Raw genomic sequence first — 9,949 nt, 5'->3', positions numbered from 1 at the left:
CTCGCTGTGGATGTTGAGACTAGTCGCTAACGTAATAGCTCGCTACGAATGTTGAGACTTTAGTCGCAATCGTAATAGCTCGCTGTGGATGTTGAGACTAGTCGCAAACGTAATAGCTCGCTACGAATGTTGAGACTTTAATCGCAAGCGTAATAGCTCGCTGTGGATGTTGAGACTAGTCGCAAACGTAATAGCTCGCTACGAATATTGAGACTTTAATCGCAAACGCAATAGCTCGCTGTGGATGTTGAGACTAGTCGCAAACGTAATATACCATTGTTTTTTTTTATAGTTGGGGTTAAGACTTGTGGCGAGAAATGCGCCCACCAGCCTGTTCTCTGTCAGAAATACCATTGGGTGTGTCTGTAGAGCACTACTAAAGCCCTGAAAATACAAGAACAAATACGACGAAATTCTTAAAATGTCGATAAGGAATCACGTAATCACCGAAATTGATAGTTTTGTTTTGCGTTTATTTTAGAGTATGACTAAATATTGTTATGGCAAATACAATTTTGTTACTAAATATTGTTATGGCAAATACAATTTTGTTAAGATTGCTCAGTGACAAAGAAGAACTTTCAGTGTGCTCCTTTTAGAAATAAATTCTTAGTTAAAACTTTTACATTTTATAGCGATTCTTGATCGCGAGAATATGCGGCTCTGTGTACTTTCTAACAAAAAATTAATATCATTTTAACAATCGTAAGTGAATGATTGTCAATAAATTATTTGTTGGATCCTATCTATAGGCACACAAACTTTCTTGTTAAATTATATTAGCGATCTCTACGGCATGATTAAATGAACGTGAAAAAATCTACGGCTTAACTTTTCCATGTTTGTTTTATATACGGCGCAGAATTTGTTTCAGTTTAGCCGGAGTTCATGACCACGTGTTTGTGGCTCACCCTAAACCTGATTTTTTGGTGGCTTTCACCATTAGTTGTCGAATAAAAATTAGGGTCTGTCAGAATTTTTCATGCTCGCAAAGTGTATTGAATATGAATTAAACTGTGCACTTGTCACTTTATCTCTGCAAATTTAATGCTAATTGAGTCGATAATCGTTTCATCTCGTGATCAACCTTAATGGGCAGTTGTAGACTGTTTTATATATCCCCACAGCAGGCACATTATAAAAATCTCTCCTAATTCCTTGCCAGAGTTCTAGGCAGTTTTCGATCCCTACAGTTGACATATTAAAAAATCTCCCGCAATTCCTTGCGAAAGTCCCAAGCAGTTGTTGGTCCATACGACTGCAGACACTGCGTGGGTTGTTCAGTGGGCGTGCAGAGGCTGCGGAGTTCTTTGCCCAGCAGCGTCGGTGCAGGGCTGTTGAGGGGGGCTGTACGGTTCGAATTCTGGGACGGTCAAAACCGGCGAGAACTTCTGTAATTGTAAATGATAAATAATGCCTTTACCTGAAGCCAACTCATCAAAATTGTGCTTATTCATAGCGATTATAATGGAATTTATTCTCATCTGTGATACACGAGACATTTCGTTGGCACCTGATGTTTGGTAATACTGAAAAAAATGTAAAGGAACAAGAGAGACATTGTTCGCAACTGACTTTAATTAAACGAATCCGGAAATTATTGGAATAGAACTTGATATTTAGTTACAGTTATTCTTATTTAAAATAATCAATTTCCAAGCAAATCATTAATGAACACTTGATCAAATGTTTGAGTCTCACCGCAAGTTGCACTTGAGCTCCGTCGGAACAGGTAAGCTGAACGTAGTGCGACGTCTGCAGCAGCCGCAGTTTGTCCTGCCACTTCCCGCTGATCCAAAAGTTCCTCTCATTCAGGTGATCATACAGCGTCAGATTCTGCAGACCTGGAAGGCAGGCTCCTTGTTTAGTTGGACGTGAAACTGAACCACAATTTCATCTTGTTTTGGCAATATTACAACGTTGGCTCCTTGATCTTGTGAAAGTGTACCGATTATGTCATACAACGGCTTCGTTCTTACCGTAAGGCTCCTTGATCTTGTGAAAGTGTACCGATTATATTATACAACGGCTTCGTTCTTACCGTAAGGCTCCTTGATCTTGATGGCCCGATAGCGATTGAAGTCCAACCCAGAATTTTCTCCTATTGCTTTCTCAGCTCCTAGCTTCATAAATTCAAACCGTTCTTCATCGAGAGCGTCGAGAGCCTTCTTCCTGAAATTGTGCAATTGAAATTTTAACATATGTTCCTCCCGCAGAATAAATTGTCAGCAAAAACCAATACTAGTTAATTCCCTTTCTTATCCATTAATATATATGCTTTATAGAAGAGTTTAAAATATTTCAAGTGACTATTTTTCTTTCTTCTGAGTTCTAGACAGGCAAAAATTTATGTGCGACAAAAATGTATAATTTCTTTACTTTCCTTATACGAATAGATTTAATAACACACTCGGCGATTTGTTCCGCTTTGTTCATGATGATGGCATATCGAGCTTTGATTTTATAATTCAATTTGCCTTTGAATTACTTGAGGAGTTCGGACATCTCTTCGGCCAATTTTCTACACATCAATTTATTTCAGTATTCATTACATTTATTTTAGCTATTACGTGATTGGACTCGGTGAACGTTCCTCATAGAGGCTGGTCACCCCAACACTTTTTAGTATTTCTTCGAAGAATGGCACGGAGGAACATGTACTTAGCGCCATGGACGGGTAGTAGAGCAGGGATATTGAACACATTTCATCCTGGGTCCGGAGTCCGCCCTATTAGTAAGATTTCAGATTAAATGTTGTTTCTTGTTGTAATGTCTACTGAGGAAGACAATGAATATTTTATTGTTATCATCATTATCTGAATCCGTGAAAATATGTAGTTTTGGAAAGAGGGAAAAATTTCCAGTTTAGTTGCAAAACTGAAGTTATGAACTGGAACACTATGGGTAATGGATTGAAATACTTTTTACAGCATAGTAACAAAACAGAAATTACATTAAAGGAGATGGCAGCTTCTTTGTCACTGATGGTTTGGAAAATTTAACTAATACCAACTTTTTCTCGTGTTATTTTCTTACGAATGTGGGATGAATGCGTCCAGAGGAGTTGTAGGAACAGACGGTTGTAAGATGGTCGCCAGGCAGTATAGTCACTTCTTGCTTCAGTTGATGAAACTGTTGGTACTTGAAGCTGTAAGCATTATCTGCACGTAAAAATATCAACGATTTGAATATTTTGGAATAGAGAAAGACGGTTTGCATAATCACTCACAAGATCCACAATGATTGGCTCGTTATGTACTATGGAGTGTCAATTGTGTTCGGCAACCGTTATTTCAGGGATGGGGATGATTCGTCATATATTGATAGATGGATTTTAACTGGCCTTGAAATACAAAATAAAAACAATCAACTACCGGAAAGTTTAGTCTTTTAAGTAACTTTTTGCTTTAGCGGTGTGAAGTCTCGAACTCTCACCTGAAAAGATGGGTGGCAATTCAGTGCCGTTGCGGATGTGTAAGAGGGCGATGGCCCGACCTAGCAGGTGCGAGTGCAGGAAGCCGGCGACCACGTTGATCCCGGTGGGAGGGATGGTCTACAGGAGTGACCAAAGATCAGTTACTACAAATTATAATTAGTTAATAAACTTGAGAACTGAACCACTAGATCCTCGCGGTCAAGTTATCATTAGTGTCTGATTCTGCAGATCTGAAAGACATGTACGCTGATAGGCATGCACCAGGTTGAGTTCTTTTGAGTTGAATTTTTGATTAGTTATAATTTTCTGCCAAAAATTTTCTGCTATAAATATCAAATCCATGCGGTGACCGCAACTTTTTGGAACAAAAATAAATTGTGATTGTGGAAACGACTATGTAAGGAATATCCCCGATGCAAGTTTATGCGCCTACACGGTAGAGAAAGGTTCGTTGACTAAGGTCGTGAAGGATTAGTAAGACACATCTGTCAAGATAACATATCTTGATATACGGGGTGGTAATACAAGAGGTACGATACAGTGGTATAAGCTACGGCGTCGACCGTAAGGCCGTAAAACTCAACCGCGAGCTACATCGCGGAGCGCGTTTCAACTACTGCGAGCGAGGGGGGGGGGGGCATTACTAAGGTTCCCAGAACATTTATAGACATCGTACCACCGTTCACCGGATTCTTGTCCTCTTAACACATGTGCTGATTAATCTGCCGACTAAGCGTCCAAGGCAAGCTCTCAGTGACACCGTGGACTCATAGCTAACTAAGTCTGCTTGTAAACAAAAACAAACACATGAGGATTTGCTTCCACATGCTACTCTCAGACAAAAACGTTTTCGTTAGAAAATAAAGCATTTTCTTCAAGAATTATTACGTGTACAAATGACTCATCTGACCGCTCTGGTGCACTCGGAGCTGCAATGTCCATACGCTGGCCAGGTCGGGGCTAGAGGCGGTATCAGGAGCTCGGCCCCCACGGCGTGGGAGACATCCAGGAGGGACGCATCGTATTTTCGGAGCTTGGGAGTGTAGAAAAGTCGGAGGCCGCTGTTGTCCCTAGTGCCTGGTTAGTGAAACTATGCTTGTTATTGTTGCTTCGATGCAATTCCAAGTGCTGGGATATTAATTTTCCTATGGATGCATGAAATTTATTTATTTAATTTAGCTGATTTTTACATTCACTATTTATGAAGTTTCTAATTTTTTTAAATTATTTGTTTAAATTTTTTGCAATTCTTATTTGTGCTAAAGGTTGTAGAGTAAATGAGGCCTGATATATGGTTATAAAATGTCTGAAAACATTTTCTGCTTGATTTTTGAGTGCCATCAATTAGTCATGTTTAAACATTCACCATTAATTTTTGCCTGATTTTCGTAATGAATTTCCATCATGAAGTAGTCGGCTCCGCCCCATTTTTCTCCCAGTCTTCCGCCGACGTGAGCAGGAAGGCTTTGAGCTGCTCGATGAAAAAAAAATTATTTATAAAAAATTGACATATTTCGATGACATTTTAGTTCTGTAAAAAAAGAATATATAATCATTGTCAGGTTCAAACTCATAATTTTTCATTTACCTGATTTTTTAGTTCAGTTTAAACCCCCATTCATTAATACCCCGAAACGGTACTGGTAAAACAAATCTTAATTATTACATAAGACCAACTTTCTGCTCCTACTGCCCACGCAACAATCGGTCTTGCACAATTGTTAAAGAGAGACGGCATTCTGTTAGTGTAGCATCGAGTTCCTTGTAGCTCGACGTAGCGCTCGAACACGCGGGAGCTGTTCGCCACGAAACATTCGTAGAGGATCATGTGATGAATGAGATCTTTGTGGGACTCCGGACTGAAGATCGGTTCTGCCTGAAATTTTAATGAAATAACAAACTTTTTATTCCATAATTAAATACACATGCATATACCTTTAACTGAGTGACAGATGATAGATAGACTTGAGCTGTATATTTTATAACTACAATCAATGATAGATTCCATTTATAATATTGAGTCTCGTAAATAATTTCATAATTGAAGATCACTGTTAGAGATAAAACTATAGAGAGCACATGCAGTTCTCATAAATACGTGATTTTTGTTGCATTTAAAGTCATTGTATAAACTTTTACTTTCTGTAACATACTTTTATGTAGAAAATCTGTTAGGATCTTGTACATGCACTATATACTCACCCCAATATAGTGATGCTTTTCGGTCGTACCGGGGAATTTTTTAATTGTGCACCAGTACGTTGACGGTACTTGTGATGGCACTAGAAACTAAAAAGTAAGCAGGTCTTAATTGCTAATTAGTGTCATTTTAAGTTTCTAATTTATCTACTTCAGCTGACACGTTTAAGGTCATCGGCTTACTTGTCTATGGTTGACACTAGATACACAATTATTCTTACATTGGAATATTTTCAAGTATTTTAAAGTTCGTTTGAACGTTTAGTTAAAGCCCGGCGTAAAGTTGGCTGTGATTGATGATATGGGTGCAAATTTGATCAGGTTAATTCTGGATTTAATCAGGTTAATTCGTGCCGATTTTAGAAGTCGATTTATAGGCTAGTTAAACTAGTTAAACTCAGAGCTCGTGCTTTATATATTCATTTCAATATGGTGGAGACGAAAAATAACCAAAGTTACTGCTTCCAATAATATCTACATTTTTATCTTATCCTATTTCACTCACATTATTTACTTGAACATCCCAGTGTTTGACGTCCTCAGTTTTGAGTGGAGCTTCCATCCTGGGTTCCTGCAGGTACAAGCTCCTGACGCCTCTGTAGTCGTGGTGCTGGAGATTCGACAGGTTCACGGGCCTCTCTTGGTCGTACGCAAATATCACCTTCACCGTATCAGACTTTGCTCGGGAAAAATAAAGAATGAATATTTTAATATATGTGCTCGTAAGATGGTAATAGAAAGGCACTTTGATCTAAAATCATAGAATAACTAAAGCCTACTACTGCTGATTGATTAATCGTAAATATTTTGGTGGCAAAATTGAATTTAAACCACTGGAAAGACTACATAATCATAAGTATTAATCAATGACCTTAAATGAACTATTATGATTATAACCGAAAGCGGTTCTTAGAAAGATTTAAATTCGACTACAGGCCAATGCCCTCTGCAGTAATTAGATTATGCGACTGCCAAGCCTCTTATGCAATCAAACTTGAAAATAAAGTAAGTTTCCAAGTCCGTTTAATGTTTTACACTTAGGCTACAAATAAATATTCAAAAGTAGCTGACAGATAGCGCCATGTCGTGGCTGCTGTCGCAGGTGACCCAGGGACGTCTGAAGCGCAGCGTCGTGTGCGTGTCGTTGCGGCGGCCCTCCATCAGGACCATGTCCTGTGAGGGATCCTCTACTGGCGGGCTGTTGCCCACGCCGTGCATGTCCTGTAGGATATGCCATGTTATAACAAATAGGATATGCAATGTAGGATATGCAATGTAGGATATGCAATGTAGGATATGCAATGTAGGATATGCCATGTTATAACAAATACCTACACCAAGATTAGATAATAACTTAATAAGATTTCTTGCGATGGACACCAAGATTATATGATATGATTTGTCTCGATTGCGACCGGGTGAAGCGAGTCACTATTTGAACAAGTTTGGTTGTCAAAAACTGATAATTCGGCTGGGGATACAACAACAATGATCCACCACACAGTGATTATCTGAGATCTCAGTTCATCGTCCCCACCAAAATGCAAGCTTCTCTATGCTAACGTTACTATTTGTTAGATTGAAATTTGATTATTCTGAATGACGATGGTTTTCTTATTGTTTCCATGATAAATTGTTATAGGTTACACTGCACTAGAAATTTCACTTAATAGATTATGTTGTGAATTGGGTTTAAAAATAATGTAAATCCGGTAGTATATGAGGCAAAATATACGGCATGTGCCAGAGCTTGTTTTCATTCAAAATTCGAACTATTTCTTGCAACATAAGACTGCTTTTAAACTATTACACGTGGTAACTACACCTGCCTGCTGAAGGATGCTTTATTATTTCAAAACTTTCGATTTCTATCCTTTCGAATAACCTGATCGTTTTGAATAAAATCAATGTAAACTAAATCGATAGGCGATTTTTCAAGCATGTCGAACAATACGGCTTTATCGGTTAATGAATATTTTTTCTCAGCACAAATCTTTCACTCATAAATACGAGAAATGAGATTTGGATAACATTATTTATCCTACGTAAAATATCACTCATAAATAAAAGTTTACGTCGGCTTACATGCAAGTGAGCTTCGCCGCTGTCGTCGACCCAGCCCAGGATAATGTCGGCGCCCTGCATGCCCCCCGAGGGGGAGAAGCCCAGCCCCGCGTAGCCGAGGGTGGCCACCTGTGGAGATATCGAAAGCTAAAAAGGATATTTCATAATTCCTTACTTTTTATCATTTATAATAAATCCCTCTTATTCCTCATTTCTTGTGTACAATCTATTGTTAATATGGGTTATAACTTATAAAGCTCTCCTGCTGGGTCTTGAAAAGTAAGTCGATACATACTACAAGATTTCATCGGCATTATATCGATAAGGTTAAACTGGCTCATTCCTCGAGTTTGGTGGAGTGATAGCATAGTCGGGTTGGCTTATTTTGAATTGCTTAATTTAAAAACGACTGAACCTACTACATACCTGCAGTTTTTACCATTACTGCACAGTTGTTAACTCATTTGGCTACTTTGGTAAATATCAAGCTTTGTTTAGGAAAATTGTCGTTTAATTGCCTGATTCAGTACCGACGAAAACCACACATTTGAAATTCCTACCATTATAGGTAGTCAAGACAGCTCATTTCACGAGTTTTGTAGAATTCTGACTTCATTTGAAGCTTTTAACGGTTAATCGCCAAATTCAGAAACTACTGAAGTCAAACATTGACGTTTTTTACAATTATTTTACGTTTGTAAAAATTGCTAACTTCTGAATTAGTAATAAGCTATTTCATATGGCGCAGTTATCGTTCAGTCGGTTTAGTCGTTCCTTAATTACCTAATTTAAAAACGACTCTACTTACAAACCACCAATGTAAACGGTATACCATCACTGCGCTCACTGTCCCCTCACAATTAATCACACCTGTATTTCGAAGGTCACATGCTCGGTCTCAGCTGTCCACGCCATGAAGAACTTTCCTTGGTCGTCGAGTTGCGCCGCGTTCCTGATGACGTCACCGGCGCTCAGGCCCATGGACGCTCCCAGCAGCAGCGACAAAACCGCGGCAAACATCGCGCCACGAGTCGTCATGCTCGCTGATCGATAATTTTTGGAGCTCTTTGGCACTAACAATATTTTGTATCTCTGACTATATTCTCGAGTTTGTGGAAATTATGAAGTTTTTTAGCACCTAATACGATGCGTTCAGTTTCTTCATGTGTCAATTTTACATTTTAATTTTTAAAATAAAATTGGAACTAAGCTTCATTGAGGGTTATTCCATGCATCTACTTCCAAAATAAATGCTATCAAAATTTTTAATTAAAATAAATTCTATTTTAAAACACTTTTGTTAAATTTTTTGGGCTAATTCACCTCGGCACTTTATTTGAAACTTAAAATTCAGTACAGTGCTTCTTTTGCCGCTAAAATACCTCTTTTTCATAGGATTGCAAATTAAATGTAAGATGAACAATGGTTCACATCGGTAATATTATTATCTGATTAAATAAGATAACTCTTGTACTGATTTTTAGAGCTTAAACAGCTTGCGTTCTGCTTCACGTCGCTGCGGCCTAGCGACTAGTGCACGTTCGGTCAGCCGTGGATGTCCGCGGATATGGACTAGAAATATATTAGTATTAGTTTGTTGGCAAGTATAGATACCTAGTGCGAGCAGGAAAACAATCGACGCGAATCATTTAATACCTAAATAGTTATAAGTATTATCAGTTGCTGCTGCACGGCGTTATTGTTCACAGCTGGGTTCATCGCTATACATGGTGCAGTTACAAGCAACTCTGTAACACTAGAGACAAGATTAGCAATTTCCTGTTGAACGCTCGGTCTTTACGCTTATCGCTTCATATTGAGATATGTTGAACAAAATTATGAATTGCCGAAGAACATGACGATTAATATCGTGAATCTAACGATGAACTGTAAAATTCGAGCAAGAAATGTTCTGCTGTATCACTAGATGCATCATTTGAGATATAATAAGCAGTAATTATATTTTGATCGAGCTGATGCTACTGATGACATCTTCAGTAGCGCTCATAAAATATGGAATGGAAAAATCGTTGACACTACTAATTTAATGACCTGCAAAGTGATGAATGAATTGTAATGAAAATTTAACGAAAATAATTATTATTCAGAATGTGTAAATTATACTCAGAGTAACAAGAAATAAATAATAGTTTTAAATAAATTCGGCACCTGAAGAGACGGAGTACTTTATTGCTGAATAAATATAAATACAGAATTACTCAATTAAAGAAGGAACAATTGTGTGATAAA

General features: G+C 38.1%; 1 protein-coding gene across 1 annotated transcript; it reads right to left on the bottom strand.

Moving 5' to 3' along the window:
- Window positions 1-1,279: 1,279 nt before the first annotated feature.
- On the bottom strand, window positions 1,280-9,220 carry LOC108666967 (DBH-like monooxygenase protein 1). Its single transcript, XM_018153944.2, has 14 exons — window positions 8,570-9,220; window positions 7,721-7,828; window positions 6,707-6,856; window positions 6,141-6,311; window positions 5,639-5,725; window positions 5,114-5,312; window positions 4,803-4,907; window positions 4,347-4,513; window positions 3,436-3,553; window positions 3,037-3,161; window positions 2,571-2,728; window positions 2,042-2,172; window positions 1,702-1,844; window positions 1,280-1,391 (listed from the first exon to the last, which is right to left on the bottom strand). Exons 1-14 carry the CDS (start codon window positions 8,735-8,737, stop codon window positions 1,281-1,283), a joined length of 1,941 nt encoding a protein of 646 aa, XP_018009433.1. The 5' UTR covers window positions 8,738-9,220; the 3' UTR covers window position 1,280.
- Window positions 9,221-9,949: the final 729 nt, after the last annotated feature.

This window comes from Hyalella azteca, unplaced genomic scaffold (genome assembly GCF_000764305.2).
Source record: "Hyalella azteca isolate HAZT.00-mixed unplaced genomic scaffold, Hazt_2.0.2 contig4149, whole genome shotgun sequence".
NCBI lineage: Eukaryota > Metazoa > Arthropoda > Malacostraca > Amphipoda > Hyalellidae > Hyalella > Hyalella azteca.
Note: the sequence above shows the minus strand (reverse complement) of the source record. Positions and strands in the feature narration are given on the sequence as shown.

Excerpts from the sequence above, each read along its gene's own strand:
- LOC108666967 (XM_018153944.2), bottom strand. The coding sequence starts at position 8,737 with ATGACGACTCGTGGCGCGATGTTTGCCGCGGTTTTGTCGCTGCTGCTG. Across the intron at positions 6,857-7,720 it reads GCGGCGAAGCTCACTTGCAT|GACATGCACGGCGTGGGCAA; the intron begins GTAAGCCGACGT and ends CATATCCTACAG. Across the intron at positions 3,162-3,435 it reads ATTGCCACCCATCTTTTCAG|ATAATGCTTACAGCTTCAAG; the intron begins GTGAGAGTTCGA and ends TTTTACGTGCAG.